The 21,439-nt window shown below is 35.7% G+C and overlaps 1 protein-coding gene across 1 annotated transcript in view; it reads right to left on the minus strand.

The window, feature by feature from the left end:
• Positions 1 to 16,453: 16,453 nt before the first annotated feature.
• C2CD6 (C2 calcium dependent domain containing 6) overlaps positions 16,454 to 21,439 on the minus strand; it is a 93,090-nt gene continuing 88,104 nt past the window's right edge. Inside the window, exons 12-13 of the mRNA XM_063114951.1 lie at positions 17,623 to 17,666; positions 16,454 to 16,810 (exon numbers count right to left, since the gene is read on the minus strand). Coding sequence (XP_062971021.1) covers positions 16,454 to 16,810; positions 17,623 to 17,666 — 401 coding nt within the window. The remainder of the gene's footprint in view (positions 16,811 to 17,622; positions 17,667 to 21,439) is intronic.

The raw sequence follows: 21,439 nt of genomic DNA on the forward strand, positions 1-21,439 counted from the left end.
CCAAACTACATAAGCTAAATCCAGGTGACTTTTCCTTCCAAGGTCTGGGTGAGATAGTGACTTGAAAACCCATCCATCAAAGCCATGAAAGATTGTGTACCTATCCTCCCTGAAATTCCCCAGCAAATTTGGATGGTGTATAGAGCCTTCTATCCTCTTTTGGGATAGGGAGACCTTGGCCTCATCTCCAATCATATTTTTCCTTAAAGAAGCTGAGGTTAGAATAAAAGGGAAGGGAAGTGTCATGGAGTTCATAGGAGAAAGCAACTCCATGCCATTAAACTAGACTTCTCATTTACTTTTGGTTCTGAGTCATGTTGCAGCAATTAATGGCTCAACTAAGTGAACTTCCAATGTTGTTGGTCTGCCCAACACTCTATATCAGGCAGTAAGGTTTTCTTAGCTGACACTATTTCACCTTTGAGAACTCCCTGACTCAGCAGCCATAGCCACACTGCTTTCTGGATGGGGCTATGGAGTTTGTATGTCCTCAGGTGATTTGAGCTTGGCTTGCACAGCAGTGACCTACATTGTGAAGTCCACCTCAATTCAGGGCATCTGCAATCCCATTATCATGATAATATCTCATAAATTCTTGCCTGGTTACAACATAAGGGCTATACAAATTTTCCAGGGTACCAGGAATGACTGCAAGAATTTATCTGTCTTTCTTTGGTTTAGTTTCTCATTTCCAGTGGGTCACCTTCATCAGCATTGCAGGGACAATTCAGGGCAGTAAGAATTTGAATAGTAATCAATGCCTATTTATGGTTTCCCACATGGTTAGTCAGTCTCATGGAAATCACTCCAAGAGGGCTAAACTACCTTATAGCAGCCAGAGCCCACTAAAGAAACCTCTGTGACCTTTACCATCATCTTGGAATGCATGCAAGATTGTAACAATATACTGTAGGAGGTGTTTGCCATAAGATGGACTAGCTATTACCATCCTTCCTTTATAATTTTTACACAGTCTGCTCCTTTATCTCTCAAGCAAACCAGCCAAAGTTCTAATGATTCACTTGGTTTCTATCCATAGCAGTCATCAATTTCCATTCTGTCATCATCAGTATAGGTATGCATCTCTGTAATTATTGTCAGAGAGTAGAATTTTCTGCCCACCCAGAACAGATCTCAGTACTAGTTGTTAAAATAGGACACACTAATGGAACAACAGCTTGGCAAGAAAGTCTACCCACCTAAAAAAGAATTAGCAATAATTATAGTACTGTTCAGGCAGGTGTTTGTGAACTTACTTCCCCTCATGTGACTTGCAACCACCTCCTCAATTCCCCCTCATTAACAGGAACAAAGTGGAGAGCTATTTATTGCCTGACTGACCTTACAATTTGGCCAGCATGTTCACTACCAATTCCCATGGGCTTCCTTCAAATGCAATATATCAGACCACAAAATCCTCATCCTTGATCTTTCAGAAAGCCATGTCAGACAGCATTCCATCCTTGTCACCAAAACTGTCAAGAACTGTGAAGGGCCTGACATTTTAACCTACTTATAAACCAAAAAGTTAGCCTATCACAGTATCATGGATACTGATAAAAGACAAGAGTCTCCTGAGGCAGAGAGAAAGGACAGTTTATTACTCAGAACAATCACTGTAACCAGAGTATAAGCATTTTTGCATGAGTTCCCCAAGGCCTAATTCCCACAAGGTAATGCAAAGAGGGCACGATAACAACTGCACAATGGATTGTGTTACAGGAAAATAATCCTGTGTCTCACTCATAACATGTGAAGAAACATGAGAAAACTATAGAGAATTGTCTCCCAACAATAAAGATTTATGGTATCAAGTTTACCAAATATTAACTATTAACACTGATAATTTCTGGATGGTAGAGTTATAGGATATTTTTTTCTTGCATTTTTTTTGGTATTGCTTGAAATTTTATAATAAACGTATCATTTTCAACTCTGTAAAAAATGCATTAAAAATACATTATGAACACTCAGGTCAAGATAGATAATATTATCAAAAAGACAGAGAATAAGAAATATTGGTGAGGATGTGGAGAAAGGGGGTGAGGATGTTGGTGAGGATGTGGAGAAATTTCTGCACTGTTGGTGGGACTGTAAATTAGTACAGCCATTATGGAGAGCGGTGTGAAAGTTCTTTAAACAACTATAGATAGAAGTCCATACAATCCAGTGATGCCACTACTGTGTATATACCCAAAGGAGTGGAAAGCATCATGTCGAAGGGATACCTGCACTCCCATGTTTATTGCAGCTCTATTTACAATAGCCAGGCTATGGAACCAACAACCTAAATGTCTACTGGTGGATGACTGGATAAGAAAAATGTGGAATATATACACGATGGAACTACTCAGCCATAAAAAAAGAATAAAATTCTGCCATTCACAGCAATATGGATGAGACAGGAGAAAATTATGTTAAGTGAAATAACTCAGGCACAGAAAGAGAAATACTGCATGTCCTCACTCATAAGTGGGAGCATAATTAATAAATAAACAATAAAGAGAGAGAAAGAGAGAGAGAAAGTAACGACAATCACAATAATATGTTGAATTTTTAGAAGGAGAGAACAGAACTGTGGTTACTACAAGTGAAAAGGGGGAGGGGGATGGGGGAAGGGAGGGGGGTTAATGAGAAATTGGTTAATGGACACAAAGAATGCTAATGTACTGTAATACATAAATAAATAATAAATATATAATAAATAAGCTAACTATCCTGATTTGACCATCACATATTTGTACACAACTACTGATAGTCAACTCTGTAGCCTGCAAATATGTATAATCAATTATGCTTCAATAAAAAATAAAAATTTTTTTAAAGATGGTCATTTGAATTCCTGTAAAATGAGGTGAGCAGAGGTATAAAGACAGAGGGAAATCTGTATACATACAAGTAAACTGGGGAGATTACTAGTTAGACTATGGGCAGGAAGGAATTGGAATTCCTCAGGAACCAACAAGGGATGCTGAGGGCAACAGTGAGAAGCTGTTACCACTCTAGCCAGAGCCACCAAAGTAGGAGCTGTAGCTGTGAAGAAAAATCATTGCCAGAACCTCAGCACCAAAGCAAAAAGATGGTAGGGAATAAAACCCCTACTCTTTCTTTCCTCTTGCCCTCCAATGTCCTACTAGAGCCTACATCTGTTGCTAGAAGTCAGCCAGCAAGAGACTCTGGTGACGTGGTTCATGGGGGTCATCCCTTAGGACAAAAAACAAGACAAAGGTGAAGAGTAGGTTGGGGTGGGGAATGGGATGGAAAATAATAAGCATAGGTAATTTTCACAGTCCAAAAATGCTGAAGAGTTATGTAAGACACAGTCAACATGAAAACAGATTGAAGGGCTAACAATCAACCTGTTATTTACCATATTCAGGTAAAAGCTTGACTTGGAAGAAAGTAGACAGAACCCTCTACTCACCAGTGGAAACACACAAGCTTTCTAAAGCTCACAGCACCTGCAGTTAGTCTAGGGTGCCTGGCTAAGTTAAGGAAGGCTACCCAAATCAATACAGAAACACTCTAAAAATTCAGTTAAGTTCAATGATTTATAATTGCTTTAGGCTGTATATATTTTTTTCCTATTCCTTACAGGCAAATGAAAGTCTAATGCATCAACTACTGAAAATATAAAATAACTCTTTTCCCTTTGACAGACACCAAAGTTTTAAATAAACAATCTCTGATTAAATCAATCTGAGATACCAATGGATAAACAGACTTTTCTGAGAAAAGAATTAGGAAAAAGAAAAATGACTAGAAATTTTTAAATAATCTATATTAAAAGAAGGTTTATTTTGATCAATCAGAAAGGTCTCCCTTACTCCAAAAATTATGGAAACTACTTTTTTGTCTCTACTATTTAGTCTAAATTAGTTTCAGAAACTTATTACAGCTATGGAAATAAAATATCAAGATTAGAAAAGCATACTTGCAGGTGAAAAAAAATATTAAACTAAAAAATGCAGTGGAGTGATATCAGCAACATGGCAAAGTAGGAGGTTTCTGACAGCCCTCCTCCCACAGCAAAAACCTACATACAGATCAGTTCTCTCCAAGACAAAGCCAGAATCTGGTTGAAAGACTCCTACATACCAAACTACTGAGAAAATATCCACATCAAAACAGATAGGAAAACAGCCATACACTCATGCACTAATCCCACCATGAGCACAGCATCGTACACTCAGGAAGGAAATCCCAACTCACAGCCTCTTCCCAAGGGGTGAGATGTTCGTATCACACATATAGTACACAACTTTTACAGTTCCTGCTGGAGGGTGTGACCGCTAATTCACCTGCTCGAAGAACAGCAGGGACAGGGCATTTGAGGATTTCTCTCAAGCACAAAGAGCAAAGGTGGGCTATGACCACACAAGCACTTCCCTACCCTGTACCTGCAGGGTGAGTCCAGCTTCCGCTTTTCCCCTGGAAAGGGTTTGGTCACAGTTTTCCAGCAGTTACCTGTGGCTCTGGCCTCTAACAAGCCAGTATCCAGAGCCTACTTAGCAAATAAAAAATAAACCTCTTTGAGCCTAAAAGGGAAGCATGGCATTCCCCATGCCTTCTTCCCAGGTTTGATCCAGTGTAATTCCAGTGCTACAATCTTACCCTGGAAAGAGGGTAGAGGCTCTGACAGCAAGAATGGGAAGGACACCCCAGCCTCCCCCCACCAGCCTCTCCCTGCCAGTCCTGGACCTTCTTCCCTGGCTTGCTCCTGAGATAAATTTTGTGCAATTTCTCATTAGAAAAAGGCTGGGGAACCTCTTCATGCCTGAAAAGGAGAGGGGGAACTCCCTGCACTTTCCTCCCTGGCTTTCCTCTGCAATAATTCCACACCAAATGATGCCCCCTGCTGGGAGGGTGTGAGACTTCTTGCTCAAACAGGAGAGTGGACAATCCCTGCACCTTCCTTCTCAGCTTGCTCTGGTGATAATTCTAGCCCTACAGTCTCTCTATGGAAAGGGGTCGGAGGCCTCTGCCAGCAAGAACAGGAGAAATGGCACTCCCCTCACCTTTTCCCCTGGATTGATCTTGTGATACACTCTTGCAATGTCATATTGTAAGGAGGCAAGAAGACCTCTCTGTGCCTGAAAGGGACAGTGGGCAATCCCTGTGCCTTCTTCCCTGGCTTGCTTCAGCAATAACTCCATAACAAAAGTCTCCTCCTGCTAGGAGGGTGTGAAACTTCTACTTTCTTGAGCAGGAGAGTGGGGACTTCACACACCTTCTTCTGTGGCTTGCTCCAGCAATAAATCCAGATCTGCAGACTCTCCATGGAAGTAGTTTCTGCATGCATTGAGCACCTCAACTTTTAAGCCCAAGCGACTAGCTCCTAAATAACCTGTCTCTAGGAGATGACAAAGCTCTGCACTTCCGAGTCTCCCAGAGCACAGAACACAGAATGCTGACTTTTACACTTGCAAATGTTAAGAAGCTATCTCCATAGGCTCAAGGTGAGAAAACTGATCAAGAATATGGGTGTCTGCCTAAGACCCTCTCCTTGGTATAGGGCAAAATGAGTGAGAGGTATGATGGCTCTCAGCTTCTCTGCAAGGATAGAAGAAACTGGAATATACATCTAATACCCCAACCTCTCCAGCTTAATCCCAAGGAAATAGCTTCTATCCCAACTCTCTCAAAGCAATAGCATGACTTGACACTCTCTAATTTCTTGGGGACCAGTAAGAACAGATACAGCAGGTTCAACAAGCACAAGGAGTTTAGAAGCACCTAGAATCACTGGCTGGGCTGATTGGGGAGGAACATCTGCTACATGAGACCAGTCCACCAAGATCTGGAGAAGTGGTTCTTTTATCTAATGGACAGAAACCAACATGAAGTCAAATAAAAAAAATTTTTTTTAATGGGAAATATGTTCCAAATAAAAGAACAAGATAAATTTCAAGAAGATGACCCTAATCAAATGGAGATATGTGATTTACCTGACAGGGAAATCAAAAGGACAGGCATAAAAGTGCTCACCAAGGTAAGAAGAGCAATCCATGAATAAAATGAGAAGTTAAACAAAGAGACAAAAAATATTTAAAATTACCAAGCAGAAATCATAGAACTGAAGAATATGATAACTGAACTCAGAAATTCAATAAAGGGGTTCAACAACAGACTAGATCAAGCAGAAGAAAGGATTAGAAAACTTGAAGACAGGTCACTGGAAATTGTCCAATCTCAGGAACAAAAGGAAAAAAGACAGCCTAAGGAACTTATGGGATACCATCAAGTAAAATATATTATGCATTACTGAAATTCCAGGAGGAGGAGGGAGAAAGAAAGGAACAGAACACAAATTTAAATTCAAAAAAATAAAGGCAGAACTGTTCCCAAGTCTGAGGAAGGAAATAGAAATCTAGATCCAAAAGCTCAATAGACACCTTATAGGATGAATTCAAAGACAGCTACACCCAGACATGTTATGTCTGAATGTCAAAGTTAAAGGCAAAGAGAGAGTATTAAAAGCTACAAGGAAAAAGCAACTTGTCACATACAAGGGGGCCTCCATAAAACTATCAGCAGATTTTTTTCTACAGAAACTCTGCAGGCCAGAAGGGAATAGGATGATACAGTCAAAGAACTGAAAGAAAAAAACTGCCAACTGAAAATATATACACAGCAATCTGTCTTCAAAAATGAAGCAAAGATAAAAAATTTCTCAGCCAAATAAAAGCTGGAGGAATTTACCACCACTAGACCTGCCTAATAAGAAATGCTAAAGGAAAATGTTGCTAAGTAGGAACATGTAACTATGTGAAAATATAAAACTCATTGGTAAAAGTAAGTATATAATCAAATTCAGAACACAATTATACTGTAACAGTGGGGTAAAAATCAATTATAACTCTAGTATGAAGGTAAAAAGACAAAACTATTAAAAACCATATCTTCAATAATTTGTTAAGGGACAAAAACTGTAAAAGATACAAAACGTGTCAACAAAAACAAATTGAGGAGTGAGTAAAATGTTGTGCAAGTGATTAAAGTTAAATCATTATCAGTTTAAAAATAGCCTGGTATTAGTATAAGATTTTTTAAGACACATGTAACCTCCCATGACTGAATCAGGAAGAAACAGAAAATCTTAACAGACTAATAATGAGTAAGTAGATTGAATAAGTAATAAGAAGTCTCCCATCAAAGAAAAGCCTAGGACCTGATGGCTTCATTGCTGAATTACACCAAATATTTCAAGAAAAACTAATACCAATTCTTCTCTAAATCTCCCCAAAAATTGAGGAGGAGAAATACTTCCAAACTCATTTTGTGAGTCCAGTCTTAGTCTGATACCACAGCCATACAAGGGCATTATAAGAAAAGAAAACCACAGGCCAACATCCCTGTTGAGCACAGATGCAAAAATCTTTAACAAAATATTAGAAAACTGATTTCAACAGCACATTGAAAATATCATTTACCACAGATGTGGGATTTATCCTAGGGATGCAAAGGTGGTTCAATGTACATAAATCAATAAATGTGATATACCATATTAATAAAATGAAGGACAAAAATCACATGATCATTTCAATTAGATGCAGAAAAAGCATTTGACAAAATTCAACATCTGTCCATGTTAAAAACTCTCAAACAAATAGATATAAAAGAAATGTACCTCAACACAATAAAGGTTATACATGACAAGGCCACAGCTAACATCATATTCAATGTTGAAAAGTTGAAAGCTTTTCCTGTAAGAATAGCAACAGGACAAGGATGTTCACTCTAGCTATTTCTGTTCAACACAGTACTGAAAGTCTTAGCCAGAGCAATTAGGCAAGAGAAAGAAATAAAAGGCATCCAGATAGATAAGAAAAAAGTGAAATTGTTTCTGCTGATGACATGGTCTTATATAGAGAAAACCCTATAAAAACTACACAAAAAACTATTAGACCCGATAAACAAATTCAGTAAAGTTGCAGATTACAAATCAACATACAAAAATCAATAGCATTTCTATACACTAACAACAAACTATCCAAAAAAGAAATTAAAATGCTCAACATCTCTAGTAATCGGTGAAATGCAAATTAAAACCACAATGAGATATCACCTGATGCCTGTTACAATGACTATTATCAAAAAGATGAATGATAACAAGTGTTGGTGAGGATGTGTAGAAAAGGGAACACTTTTATTCTATTGGTGGAAATGTAAATTAGTATTGCCATTTTGGAAAATAGTATGGAGATTCCTCAACAAACTGAAAATTGAGTTACCACAAAGTCCAGCATCCCATTTCTCATCATATATTGAAAGGAATTTAAATCAGCATGTCAAAGAGATATTTGCACTTTTATGTTCATTTCAGCATTATTCACAATAGATAGGAAAGCAAACTAAGTGTCCATGAACAGATGAACAGATAAAGAAAATGTGGTGTATATACACACAATAGAATACTATACAGCCTTAAAAAAGAAGTTCTGTCAATTGTGACAACATGGATGGAACTGGAGGGCATTATGCTAAGTGAAATAAGCCAGGAACAGAAAGACAAATACTGCAATGATCTCACTAATATGTGAAGTCTAAAAAAGTCAATATCATAGAAACAGAAAGTAGAATGGTGGTTACCAGAGTCTGGGGATGTAGCAGGAGGAAGAGGATTGGAGAAAGGGAAGATGTTGATTAAAGGGTGCAAAATTTCAGTTATACTGGAGTAATAAGTTCTAGTGATATACTACACTGCATGGTGACCACAGTTAATAATAATGGTTTTGTATATTTTGAAATTGCTGAAATACATTTTTACCATTCTTACCACAAAAAAATAAGTGTTAACTTGATTAAATGATTTTATAATGTAGATATAGATCAAAACACCACACTGTACCCCATAAATACACACACATTATTTGTTAATTAAAAATTTAAAACCTGTTTTTTGAAAAGGGGAGGGGAGGGAAAGAAGGAGGGGGGGTCAATGGACATAAAGAATGATTGCGTATTGTAATGATGAATAAGCTAACTATACTGATCTAACCACCACACATTGTACACAATTACTGAAAATCAACATTGTACCCCACATGTGTGTATAATAAAATTTTTTTAACTGAAAAAAAATTAAAAAGGAAGTGGATAAACTAATTGCAAGGTGCATTTCACATGCATGACTTTGGTTGACTCAAAGGACAGTTAGAGAAGATGATGTTTTTGCGAGTTTACAGCATATTTCTCATCAGTACCATCAATCATTTAGGGATTTAAATTTCATGAATGAAATTCATAGCTTAATGAGGGCAGTTAAATTCAAGTAGATAAATAGAAGATTACAAGCTTGGTCATATTACATACATCACTCCATTCCCTCCTAAACCCTAGTCTTCTGCAGATCCTAGAGCTCTTACCACTATCCTTTGTGAGTTCACTCAAGTAGCCTTCAGGCACTAACATTTGAGATCACTTTCATGGTTTTTCCAGTGACCTTGGCCATTAATCTGCTCCCTGCAGTTTCCCCAGCTGCAGCTGTGTTATTGAGCCAGAGTCTTCCAGGCCTGCGGTTAGTGCCAAACCTGGAGGGGTTTGCAAAAATAAGCCACCAGTTCTTTCTGTGCACTGTGAAAACAAGAGAACCTTTTTGGAGAGGGAACTAAGAATCTAAATATCCAGAAATGCCAGATATTTGGTATGCCAGAGCTAGGTGGTTCATCCACTTTAAGGGTACTAAAATTATTTGCATTTCCTATGACCAGGTGATTGATTTTGATTAATTACGTACAGTGAGGCCCAAGAATTATAATAGATTCAGAGACTCCAGAGCAAATGCCTCAAGACCCTGTAGTATTTTTTTAACTAAGTAATTGAACAAATAGTTACTGAGTGCCTACCATGGACTCATCAGTATTCTAGATGGTAAGGTACACTGGGAAATAAGACTTAATCCCTACTGTCTGGAATTTATAGTCAAGTGGGAGTGACAGACAATAAACAAGTCAACAAACACGTAATACGATACCTGAAGAAAGAGTAATAGGGATGGGGTAGGGTGGATGGGTGGATAATTATTTAAGAGTGGTCAAAGAAGACCCCTCTAGGGAGGTAACATCTGAGCAGAGAGCTGAATGATATGAATAAAGGAACCCTGAGAAGATCCATGAGAGAGAAGAATAATTAGAAAGACGCTGAGCTTAGAACAAGTTTAATTTGTTCAAGGAATAACAAAAAGACTAATATGACTGAAGCAGAGTAAACAAAGGAAATAATGGTAAGACATGAGGACAGAGATATTCATAGAATATAGATGAAGTGGGGCCTTGTAGACGATGGTTTAAGAAGTTTGGATTTTATTCCAAGCATGAAAAGATGCCATTGAAGAATACTGAGCAGGGGAGTGATATAATTCAGATTACATTTTTACAAGATCAATTTGGCTACTATGAGAAGAACAGACTGGATAGAGGCAAAATTGGAAGTAGAATAACTAGGCTTTTATAGCAAAGGGGAGAGATGACAGTAGTTTGGTCTAAGGTGAAAGCAATGAGGGTGGTAGATTTACATATATTTTGAATATAGAACTGATAAGACTTGATGGTGGGTGGGGGATTGGATACAAGAGATGAGAGAAACCAAGAAACCCAGGTTGACTCCTAGGATTTTGGTCTTAACTACTTAGATGTGCCATTTACAAGAACATAAGCTCCTCAAGAGAATTTATTTTTGTCTTTTTTGTTTAACAACATGTTTCATACACCAAGAAACAATGCCTGAAATGTCTATTTGCTGAAGAGACTAAATGAATACAGAATATTAAGGGGAGGGGGATTTTAAGCTAGGAGTAGAGAGTTGGTAGAAGATGATAGAGTTCTGTTTTGGTCATGTTAAGTTTAAGATTTCTACAAGATATCTAAGTGGAGCAATTTTTACATACAAGGGCACTTCAAAAAGTTCATGGAAAAATAGAATTAAAAGATAACATGAATCTTTCCATGAACTTTTTAAAGACCCCTTGTATATAATCCTGAAGTTAAGAGCTCAGAAATATGAATTTTGACATCGTTCATTTATATATGGTATTTAAAGCTACAAGACTGAATGAATCCCCTAGAAATGTTAGGAAGAGAAAAGAATACAAGGACTGGGACTGGGACACTCCTACACTTAGAACTTGGAAGAGGAGACTTCTCCAGCAAAGAGCAGCAGTGAGGAAGGAAGAAAACCAGAAGAATGCAATATTACAAAAGGTCAGTAAAAAATTAATTTCAACAAAAAGATGCAATTATTTGTGTCAAATGCTGCTAAGCAGTCAAGATGAGAACTGAGAATTGATAATCACATTGGTAATATGGTAGTCATTGGTGAATTTGAAAAGAGTGGACTCACTGAATGGTAATGATGAAAACTTTATTGGAGTGTGCTATGGCTCAAATGTGTCCCCCCAAAGTTCATATATTGGAAACTTAATCCCCACCATAACACTGCTAAGAGGATGCGAAATCCACTTACGGTATTTGAAAGGTGGAGCCTTTCAGAGGTGATTAGATTGTGAGGACTGTGCCCTTGTGAATGGATTGATTAACTGCACAGTTCTGATGGCTTTATAAGGAGAGTGAGAAGGTTAAAGCTCACTCTTGCTCAGCTCATTCTCACCATGTGATGCCCTGTGTCACTGTAGACAGTCACCACCAAGAAAATGGTCTTTATCAGATGCACCCCCTGGACTATAAACTTCCCAGCTTCTGAAACCATAAGAAATAAATTTCACTCTTTTACAAATTACCCAGTTTCAGGTATTCTGTTATAAGCAACAGAAACGGACTAATACAGAGTGTGAGAGAAAAGAATGTAAGAAAGTGGAGAAAGCAGTATATATAACTCTTTCACAGTTTTTTCTACAATCATAAGCAGAGATATGGATTAAAGGGAGTATGTATTTTAAAAGATTGGTAAACCACAGCATGTATGTATACTGAAGAAAGTAATCCAATAAATATGGAAAATAATTGTGGTGCTACTGCTGGTTGACTATACAATAACCACTCCCATACCACCTTGTTATTAAGAAAAACCTAAATTTTGCTTGTAATGACAAAATTGTATGCAGCCCAAAATGATGAATCATTATTGGCAATCCCATTCCCTTTTGCCAAATACTAGTTTTGCCAGTCTCCATTGAGGCTAGAGGTAATTATGTGACCTAATTTTAGTCAATGAGACATAAAATATACCAGGGAATTATTGTATAAACCTTTGTTTCTTGCAAAAAGAGAGCTTGACTGTGCTACCTCCACATCCTTGTACCTGACTTGATATACATATGACACCTAGAGCTTAAAGCAAGCATTTTGTGGTCATGAGGTGACAAGCATGAGGATGAAACAGAGGAAATATATGAAAGAGCCTAGTTCCTGGGTACTTGATGGCATTGCTAAGCCACTGAACCAATGTCAGGAATCTCAATGTTATGACTTCTTTTTATATGAGAAAAATAATCACCTTTTAAATGGCCATTAGTCAGATATTGTTTTACTTGCAGATGAAAGTATTTTTGACAGATACATGGGAGAAAGGAAATAATCGAACAGACAAAGTCCTTAAATAGTTGACAGTGGATAGAAAATGGTACACAAATAGTGATGGAATTAGCCTTTAAAAAGTACACAAATTGTTTAGTCATTTTAATAGTAGGAAATAATGGGTATATGTGTATAGATTTGGCAGGAAGGTAGGATAATGGGAAGATACAATAGTTTCTTTCTAGTTTCTCTCTTGTTTAGTAAAACAAGAAGTTAGATAATCGACTAACAGCAAAGAAGGGAGAAATATGTTCGCAATTTGAAGAGAGGAGAGAAAAATATGTGAAATACTAATGTCAGAGACTGAGAGACTAAATTAAACGTGGTAGAGTAGGAATACCTGGCTGGGCTATATGTCCTCATGTGTAGCCATAAATTTAAAGTGGGGGAAGCAAGAGAGGGGAAGACCAGCCAAAAACTTATCAGGGAGATACAGGGAATGACGCAAAGTGAGTCTTGGCAAGATCCCACTTATACTACTGGTATGGAAGGCTATGTGCTTGCGCAAGGCTGAGCAGACATTCAGGGGAGACTAGAGAAGGCTTTAGTGAGCTACTTATCCCTGGCTGAATGTAAGGCTCTGAGAATGCAGAGAGTAAAAGTTATGGCAGACATACAAACTGCCTGAATTTTAAAAGAATCCCCCAAGACATACACAGATCCATTGGCTAATGGTGAAAATCTTACTGACTTAAGGTGTTTAAGCACAGCCTTTGATCAATAATTGTTTGGTCACTAAGTTATACTGACACTTGGGCAGCCCCAAGGAAGCCATGCTTAAAAGTAATAATAATAATAATAATAATAATGATGATGATGATGATGATGATAATGATGATAATGATAATGATAATAATAAACCTAAGCAAGGACATTTGTAGTGTCATACTGGGGAAAATCAGTCCGAAAAATTGCAAAACAAATAAACAAACAGAAAGGAGCGACAATAACAAGTCCCTAAGAGTAGGTAGTCAGAAGACATAGCTGATAGACTATATTATTTAAAATGTCCAGTTTTCTTTCTTTCTTTCTTTTTTTTTTTTTTTGTCTTTTTCGTGACCGGCACTCAGCCAGTGAGTGCACCGGCCGTTCCTATATAGGATCCGAACCCGCGGCGGGAGCGTCACTGCACTCCCAGCACTCTCCCGAGTGCGCCACGGGCTCGGCCCTAAAATGTCCAGTTTTCAACAAAAACTATGTTATATACAAAGAAACAGGAAAGTATGACTCATGCAGAGTGAAAAATGTAGTCGAACTTACTCTGAGAAGGTTGAGATGCAGGACTTAGCAGACAAAGACTTCAAAGCACCTAAAATATGTTTAAAGAACTGAAAGAAACCATGTTTAAATAATTAAAGAACAGTATGATAACAATGACTCATCAAATAGAGAATAACAATAAAGAGATAGAAACTACAAAAAAGAAACATGAAAATTCTGTGTTAAAAAAGACAATAACTGAAATGAAAATTCACTTAGAAGGCTCAACAGCAGATTTGACCTGACAAAGGAATGTATCAGCAAAAAAGAACATAGATCAATAGAAATTTTTCCAATGTGAAGAACAGAAGAAAAAAAGAATTAAAAAAATTAACAGACTGTTAGAGACCCATGCAACACTACTAAGCAAACTAACATATGTGCAATAAAAGTCCCACAAAGAGAGGAGAAAGAAGAAAACATATTTGGAAAAATAATGGCTGAAAACTTTTTAAATTTAATGAAAATTATTAATCGAGATATCCAAGAAGCTCAATGAACTTCAAATAGGATAAACACAAAGAGATCCATACCGAGACATATTATCTTAAAACTGTTAAAAAAGACAGTTCCGGAGGAATAAGTTCTGGAGATCAATTGTACAGCATGGTGACCATAGTAAATAATAACATAGTGTATACTTGAAAATTACTAAGAGAGTATATATTAAGTGTTCTCATGAAAAAATAAGTATTTGATGCAATGAACGTGTTAATTAGCTTTATTTAATCACTGCACAGTGTACACACATATCAAGACATTACGTTGTACACCATAAGTACATAACATTTTTTATTTGCCAATTAAAACTTAATAAAGTTGGGGAAAAAGCTATTGAAAAAGACAAAGAGAAAATTTTAAAAGCAGCAAAAGGAAAATAACTCAATATACAAGGAACCAAAATAAGAATAACATCTGACTTCTTATCAAAAAAGACAGAGGCCAGAGGGCAATGGAATGATATATTAAAAGTGCTCCAAGAGAAAAAAAAAAAAAAACCATCAACCAAAAATTAAATATCTAGCAAAACTATCTTTCAAAAACGTTGGTAAACAAAATACATTCCCAGATTTAAAAAAAAAATACCACGTCCAAACAAAAATATCACTCAGCAATCCCTCATTAAATACTAATTGAAGGTCTCCTACATATCATTTGTATTAGGTACTGACATAATGCAGTATAAATCTGATATCCCCTGGGTCTCTTGGAGTTTCCAGTCCACTTGGGGTGGAGAGGAAGAAAGACATTAATAAAAAAGTTATGCTAATAAATACAAAATTCAAATTTGAAATACTCTGAAGAACATGCTTGATGATTGTGGTACAATGAAACTCCCTTATCTAAAAATCCCAGAAAAAGTTGCACTGAAAGTGAGGTCTAAAGGCAAGAAGGGGGACACAGCATTCCATGTGAAAAACAGCATGTGCAAGAATCTTGAGTTGGAAGGGATCCTAGTTCTTTGAAACATTTGAGATAAGTGATACTGGAGCACAGAGACAGGGGAGAGGCAGTAGTAACACAAAATAAGGCTCTTGAGGTAGGTAGCAATGGAGAAAAGGAGCCATTGAAAAATGAGACTATCAGATTTGTATAAAAAGACAGAGGGGTATGGAAATTTGGGATATGAGCAAAGTGGTACTAAAATAACAGTTAAAACCATAGAATAAAAGCTGAATAAGAAGGTAATGAAGAGAGGAAATGGAATGGAAGAAAGTAAAAGTGTTAATAGTAAGAGCTAATTCCAAAGGTTCTGTGTAAACAGTTTCAAAAGTAAAGTGAAAATGATTGGGTTGCCAGGTGTAGGCTGGGTAGGGAATCCACTTAAAAACAAGACAAGGAATGACACAGAAGTGGCAGACAAAATCTCTCTGGCTTATAGAACATCCAGGGGAAATGTCCAGGAGACTACTAAACAGAAGGTTCTTAAGTTTAAGTGAGAGAACAAAATGAGGAAGTATTTAGAGGCAGATCCTTACTTAAAACTCAAATTCTTTACCCTCTTACCTTTGTACCTTTTTACTCTGCTTTATGAGCTACCTATAACAATGATTCAAATAAAATGTAAAGATCTAAGTAGAATAACACATTTTGAGAAAGGCTTTACTCTGGTGTACCTTTAAATTTACATTCAGATCATTCTCATTTTAAGTTACAAAATTATTTTTAACAAGAAGAACATATGCTATTTCCTATCAAAGTTTTATTAAAAATTTCCACTTCTCAAGCTTTTAAGTTTCCTTTGAATTTACATTTTGTTATTGTTGTTACACTTTCAGTTGAATTTTACACCAACCCATGAGATTAACTTCTATTACTGGTATCTCAAATAACTTTGCTTTTTCTTCACAGATTTTTTCCCTCATTACTTGATCAGTATAAGTAGAGTAGAAATATTAAATATACTTAGACACATTTCCTCCTGGAAACATTTGAGTGCATTTTCAATTTATTTGTATTTAATTTTTTTTAAATAAATCATTTTGTTTTTCCTAGTCATATACTTCTAATACGAGAGCAGACACTTTTAGTTCAATGTCTTCTTTTGGATCTCTGCTTTGAAAACTACTATTAAATTTTGAATCTGGGGAAACTAACCTTGTGCTCTTCCTTTCAGCTAAGTTTAGATAGTTTATTTGCCACCTAATTTCTGTTGGAGATTAATCTAAGTTCCTCCTCCTGACTCTCTCTGGATTTATACAGATAATTCTCAACTTTACCTCTGATGCAGATGAGTTTGTTCTTAAAATCCCTGAATATTTATCTCTCAATTTCACTTCTGGTGGAAATAATGCATATTTCATTTTTTCATCTGGCACAGCTCCTGATGGGTATTCCTCTAAAGGTGGTGTTTTGTCCTCTTCTGTTATTTCCAGGCTAGGAATAATGTGCACTGGAGGATCCATGGTTAGAAGTGCTGATTCAACCCTTTTAGGAGCAACAGCAGTTGAATCATCTTGGTCCAATTGGTTCACAGTCGGTATAGTCAGGCCTTTCTTATTATAAGTATTCAGTAGCTAGAAAATACAGCAATAAAACAAGCTACCAATTAATCATTATTGACTATAAAATATTGAAAATTAATAAAATTACTTAAAGTCAATTTTACACTTATCCTTTATCATAACAAGTTACCATCAATATTTGTAAATTATTTTATTACTTAATAAAAGACATGAGAAATTCTCTACTTGCCTGAAATCATGAAATATATATGATTTATAAAGCAGTGGTTCTCATATGTCCAAATTTTATATCAGCAACATCTCAAAATAGAAAACCTGGGGGTTGACATTTACTATACATTATGCTATCACCAATAGATCATGAAACAAGGGAAATTTTAATAGCAAAATAGCACAGAGAATAATATCATAAAATCACAACTATGTCATAAAACAGAGAAAGTTTTAATAGAAAATAGTACAAAGAATAGTATCATAAAGGATAGCCTGCTAAGCTAAATAAATTTGGCTTTATGAAAAATTCTCCATATTGTCTTCTTAATTCTTTCTTTGAACTGGGGGAAACTGTCACATACTGACTCTTCAGTTGGTATTTGGAAGCCACTTGACCCAAGGATGGAAATCACTAAATCCTATTTGTCAAGCAGTAGAAAAGGACCTTTTACTCATTATTGGTTTACATGGGGATCCACTGCTTTACTGAATAAATACCTTCTATAAAATTAGCTGAAAAGTAAATTATATTATGTGAACTCTATTTTTTACTGACTTTTTCCCCCATCTATAAATATTTTTCCATTTACAAATATTTCATTCTTTTATAAAATTATGACTAGTAGAAATTCTCTTCCAACTTCCCTTACCTCACTTGGAGTGGTTTCAGCTTCCTTGTTTACAAGAGGGACATCTGTTTAAAAAATTAATAGAAGTATGTTATTTTACATAAAATACTAAACATTATTTATTTGTACGTACATTGATAAAATACTCTTACTATTTTTCTCATCAAGATCAAAGAGTAACTTAAATCAAAGCATCTACTGAAACATAAATAGTGCTTAATAAAAACAGGCTGATGAATCTCTGGGAAGATGAGGAGAGAGGTAAATGAATAAGTGTGGAGATGAAATGAAAGCATGCATAAAGTGATAAGATCTCAGATCCACCAATATAAGACCTAAAATCAGGTATAGACTATATTTTTTAAAAGTTAAAAGGAAATAAAATAAATCTGATACGGTGAGTGATAGGGTTGGAACTGGCAAAAGGTGCATGAACCAGAGAAAATAGGACCATTCAAGGAAGACTGATTAAAATGCTGTAAAAATTTCCTACAAAGTTAAGGAATGCATATTTGGGAGTATAAAAAGAAAACCTAAAAAGGACAGAAAGAGAACAAAGAAATGAGACACAAAGAAATGTATAATTCTAGTTAAAAAAAAATTTACTCTGGTCATAATTAGCTGCATGACTTTGGTCACCTCTTTTCATCCTTTTAAAATTGTGATAAGAACACAACATGAGATCTATCCTCTTAACAAAATTTTAAGTGTAAAATACAGTAAGGTTAACTACTGGCACAATGTTGTACAGCAGATCTCTAGAACTTAATTGTCTTGCATAACTGAAACTTTATGCTTGTTGAATAGCAACTCACCGTTTGCCCCTCTTCTTAGCCTTGGGCAACCACCATTCTACTCTGTGCTTCCATGTATTTGGCTATTTTATATACCTCACATAGTAGTATCATGCAGTATTTGTCTTTCTGCTAGCTTATTTCACCTAGCATAATGTCCTCAAGGCTCATCCATGTTGTCACATATGGCAGGATTTCCTTTTCTTTTTTTAACTCTAAATGATATTTCATTGTATGTCTATACCACATTTTATCTATTCATCTGTGGAAGGACACTTGGGTTGTTTCCACATCTTGACTATAGTTAATAACACAGCAATGAATATGGGAGTGCAAATATCACTTAGAGATCCTGATTTCAATTCTTTTAGATAGACACCCAGAAGTGGATTGCAGAATCATATGGTGTATCTATGTTTTTGAGTAACCTCCATACTGTTTCTGAAGTGACTGCACCATTTTACATTCCCACCAACAGTGTACAAGCGTTCCAATTTCTCCACATCCTTCCCCAAACTTGTTATCGTTTGGCTTTTTTATAATAGCCATCCTACCAGGTATGTGATAATATCTCATTATGATCTTGACTCACATTTCCCCGATGATTAGTGATGTTGAGCACCTTCTCATATACCTGTTGGTCATTTGTATATCTTCTTTGGAGAAATGTGTATTCAAGTGCTTGGCCCATTTTTAATTGGATTTTTTTGTTTGTTTTCTGAGGTTTTTGTTTTGTTTTGTTCTTTTTTTGCTACTGAGGTGAAGGACTCCTTTATATATTTTGCATATCAACCCCTTATCAGATATGCAGTTTGCCAATATTTTCTCCCATTCTGTAAGTTGTCTCTTCACTCTGTTAATTGTTTCCTTCCTTGTGCAGAAGTTTTTTAGTTTGATGTAGTCCCACTGTCTGTTTTTGTTTTTGTTGCCTGTGCTTTGGTGTCTTATCCAAGAAATTATTGGCCACACCAATATCACTGAGCTTTTCCCCTACATTTTCTTCTAGGAGTTTTACAGTTTCAGGTCTTACTTTTAAGTCTTTAATCCATTTTGAGTTGTTGTTGTTTTTTTTAATAATATAAAATAAGGGTCCAATTTCATTCTTTTGTATATGGATATCCAGTTTTCCCAACACCATTTGTTGAAAAGACTATCTTTTCCTCATTGTGTATTCTTGGCACGCTCCTCAAAGATCAGTTGACCATACTTTCATGGGTTTATTTCTGGACTCATCTGTTCCATTGAGCTATATGTCTGTCTTTATGCTAGTAACATACTGTTTTAATTACTATAGCTTGTACTTTATTTTGAAATCAGGAAGTGTGATACCTCCAGCTTTGTCCTTCTTTCTCAAGATTGTTTTGGCTCTTCAGGGTCATTTGTGATATAAATTTAGGATTTTTTTTTCTATTTCTGTGAAAAATATTATAATTTTGATAGGAATTGCATTGACTCTGTAGGTCATTTTGGGTAGTATGAATATTTTAGCAGGATTAAATCTTCAAATCCTGGAATACAGGATGTCCTTCCCTTTATTTTGTCTTCCTGAATTTAATTCATCAGTGATTTTTAGTTTTCAGTGTGCAAGTCATTCATCTCCTTTGTTAAATTTATTCCTTATTCCTAAGTATTTTGTTCTTTTTGAAGCTAACTGTAAATGGGAATTATTTTAATTTCCTTTTCACAGTTTATTTTTAGTGCATAAATGATTTTTGTATGTTTATTTTGTATCTGCAACTTTACTAAATTATTTCATTAGTTCTAACAGTTTTTTGGTGGAATATTCAGGATTTTCTACTTATACGATCATGTCACTTGCAAAGATAATTTTACTTCTTTCATTCTCACTTGAATGCCTTTTATTTCTATTTCTTACCTAATTGCTCTGGTTAGGACTTTTAGTACTACGTTGAATAAAAGTTTCAAGAGTGGGCATCCCTGTCTTATTCCTGATCTTAGAGGAAAAGCTTTCAGTTTTTCACTGTTGAGTATGATGTTTGCTTTTCTTCTATGGCTTTTGTTATATTGAGTTACTTCCCTACTACTCCTAGTTTGTTGAGAGTGTTTATCCTGAAAGGGTGAATTTTGTCAAATGCTTTTTCTTCATCTACCAAGATAATCGTGTAGTTTTTATCCTTCATTCTGTTAATGTGGTATATCACATTAATTGATTTCTGTATGATGAAACATGCCTGCATTCCAGGGATAAATTCCACTTGGTCATGGTGTGTGATCCTTTTAATGTGCAGCTAAATTCCATTTGTCAGTATTTTATTGAGGATTTTTGCATCTATATTCATTACAGATATCAGCCTGTAGTTTTTTTTCTTGTAGCATTTTTGTCTAGTTTTGGTACTAGGGTAATACTGGATCCATAAAATGAGACTGGATGTGTTTCATCTTCTACAATGTTTTGAACAAGTCTGAAAAGGATTGGTGTTAATTCTTCTTTAAATATTTAGTAGAATTCACTAGAGAAACAATCTGGTCCTGGGCATTTGTTTGTTGGAAAATTTTTGATTACTGATTCAATCTCCTTACCAATTATAGGTATGTTCAGATTTTCTATTTATTCAATATTCAGTCCTGGTAGGTGGTATGTTTCTAGGAATTTATCCATTTTTTCTAAATTATCCAATTTGTTGGCATATAATTATTTATAGTAGTCTTGTGATCTTTTTTATTTCTGTGGCATCAGTTATAATGTCTCCTGTTTCATTTCTAATTTTATTTATTTCAGTCTTCTCTCTTTTTTCTTAATATAGCTCACAGTTTGTCAATATTGTTTATTTTTCATAAAATCCAACTCTTTGTTTCATTTTTTTTTTTCTATTCTCTATTTTTTGTATTTCTGTTGTTATCTTGATTATTTATTTTCTTCTGCTAACTTTGAGCTTATTTTGTTTTTATTTTTCTAGTTCTTTGAGGTATAACTTTCAGTTATTTGCGATCTCTTTTCCTTTTTTGGATATAGGCATTTATTGCTATAAACTTCCCTCTTAGACTGTCTTGGCTGCATCCTATACATTTTGGTTTGCTATGTT

This window comes from Cynocephalus volans, chromosome 1, assembly GCF_027409185.1.
Source record: "Cynocephalus volans isolate mCynVol1 chromosome 1, mCynVol1.pri, whole genome shotgun sequence".
NCBI classification, from domain to species: Eukaryota; Metazoa; Chordata; class Mammalia; order Dermoptera; family Cynocephalidae; genus Cynocephalus; species Cynocephalus volans.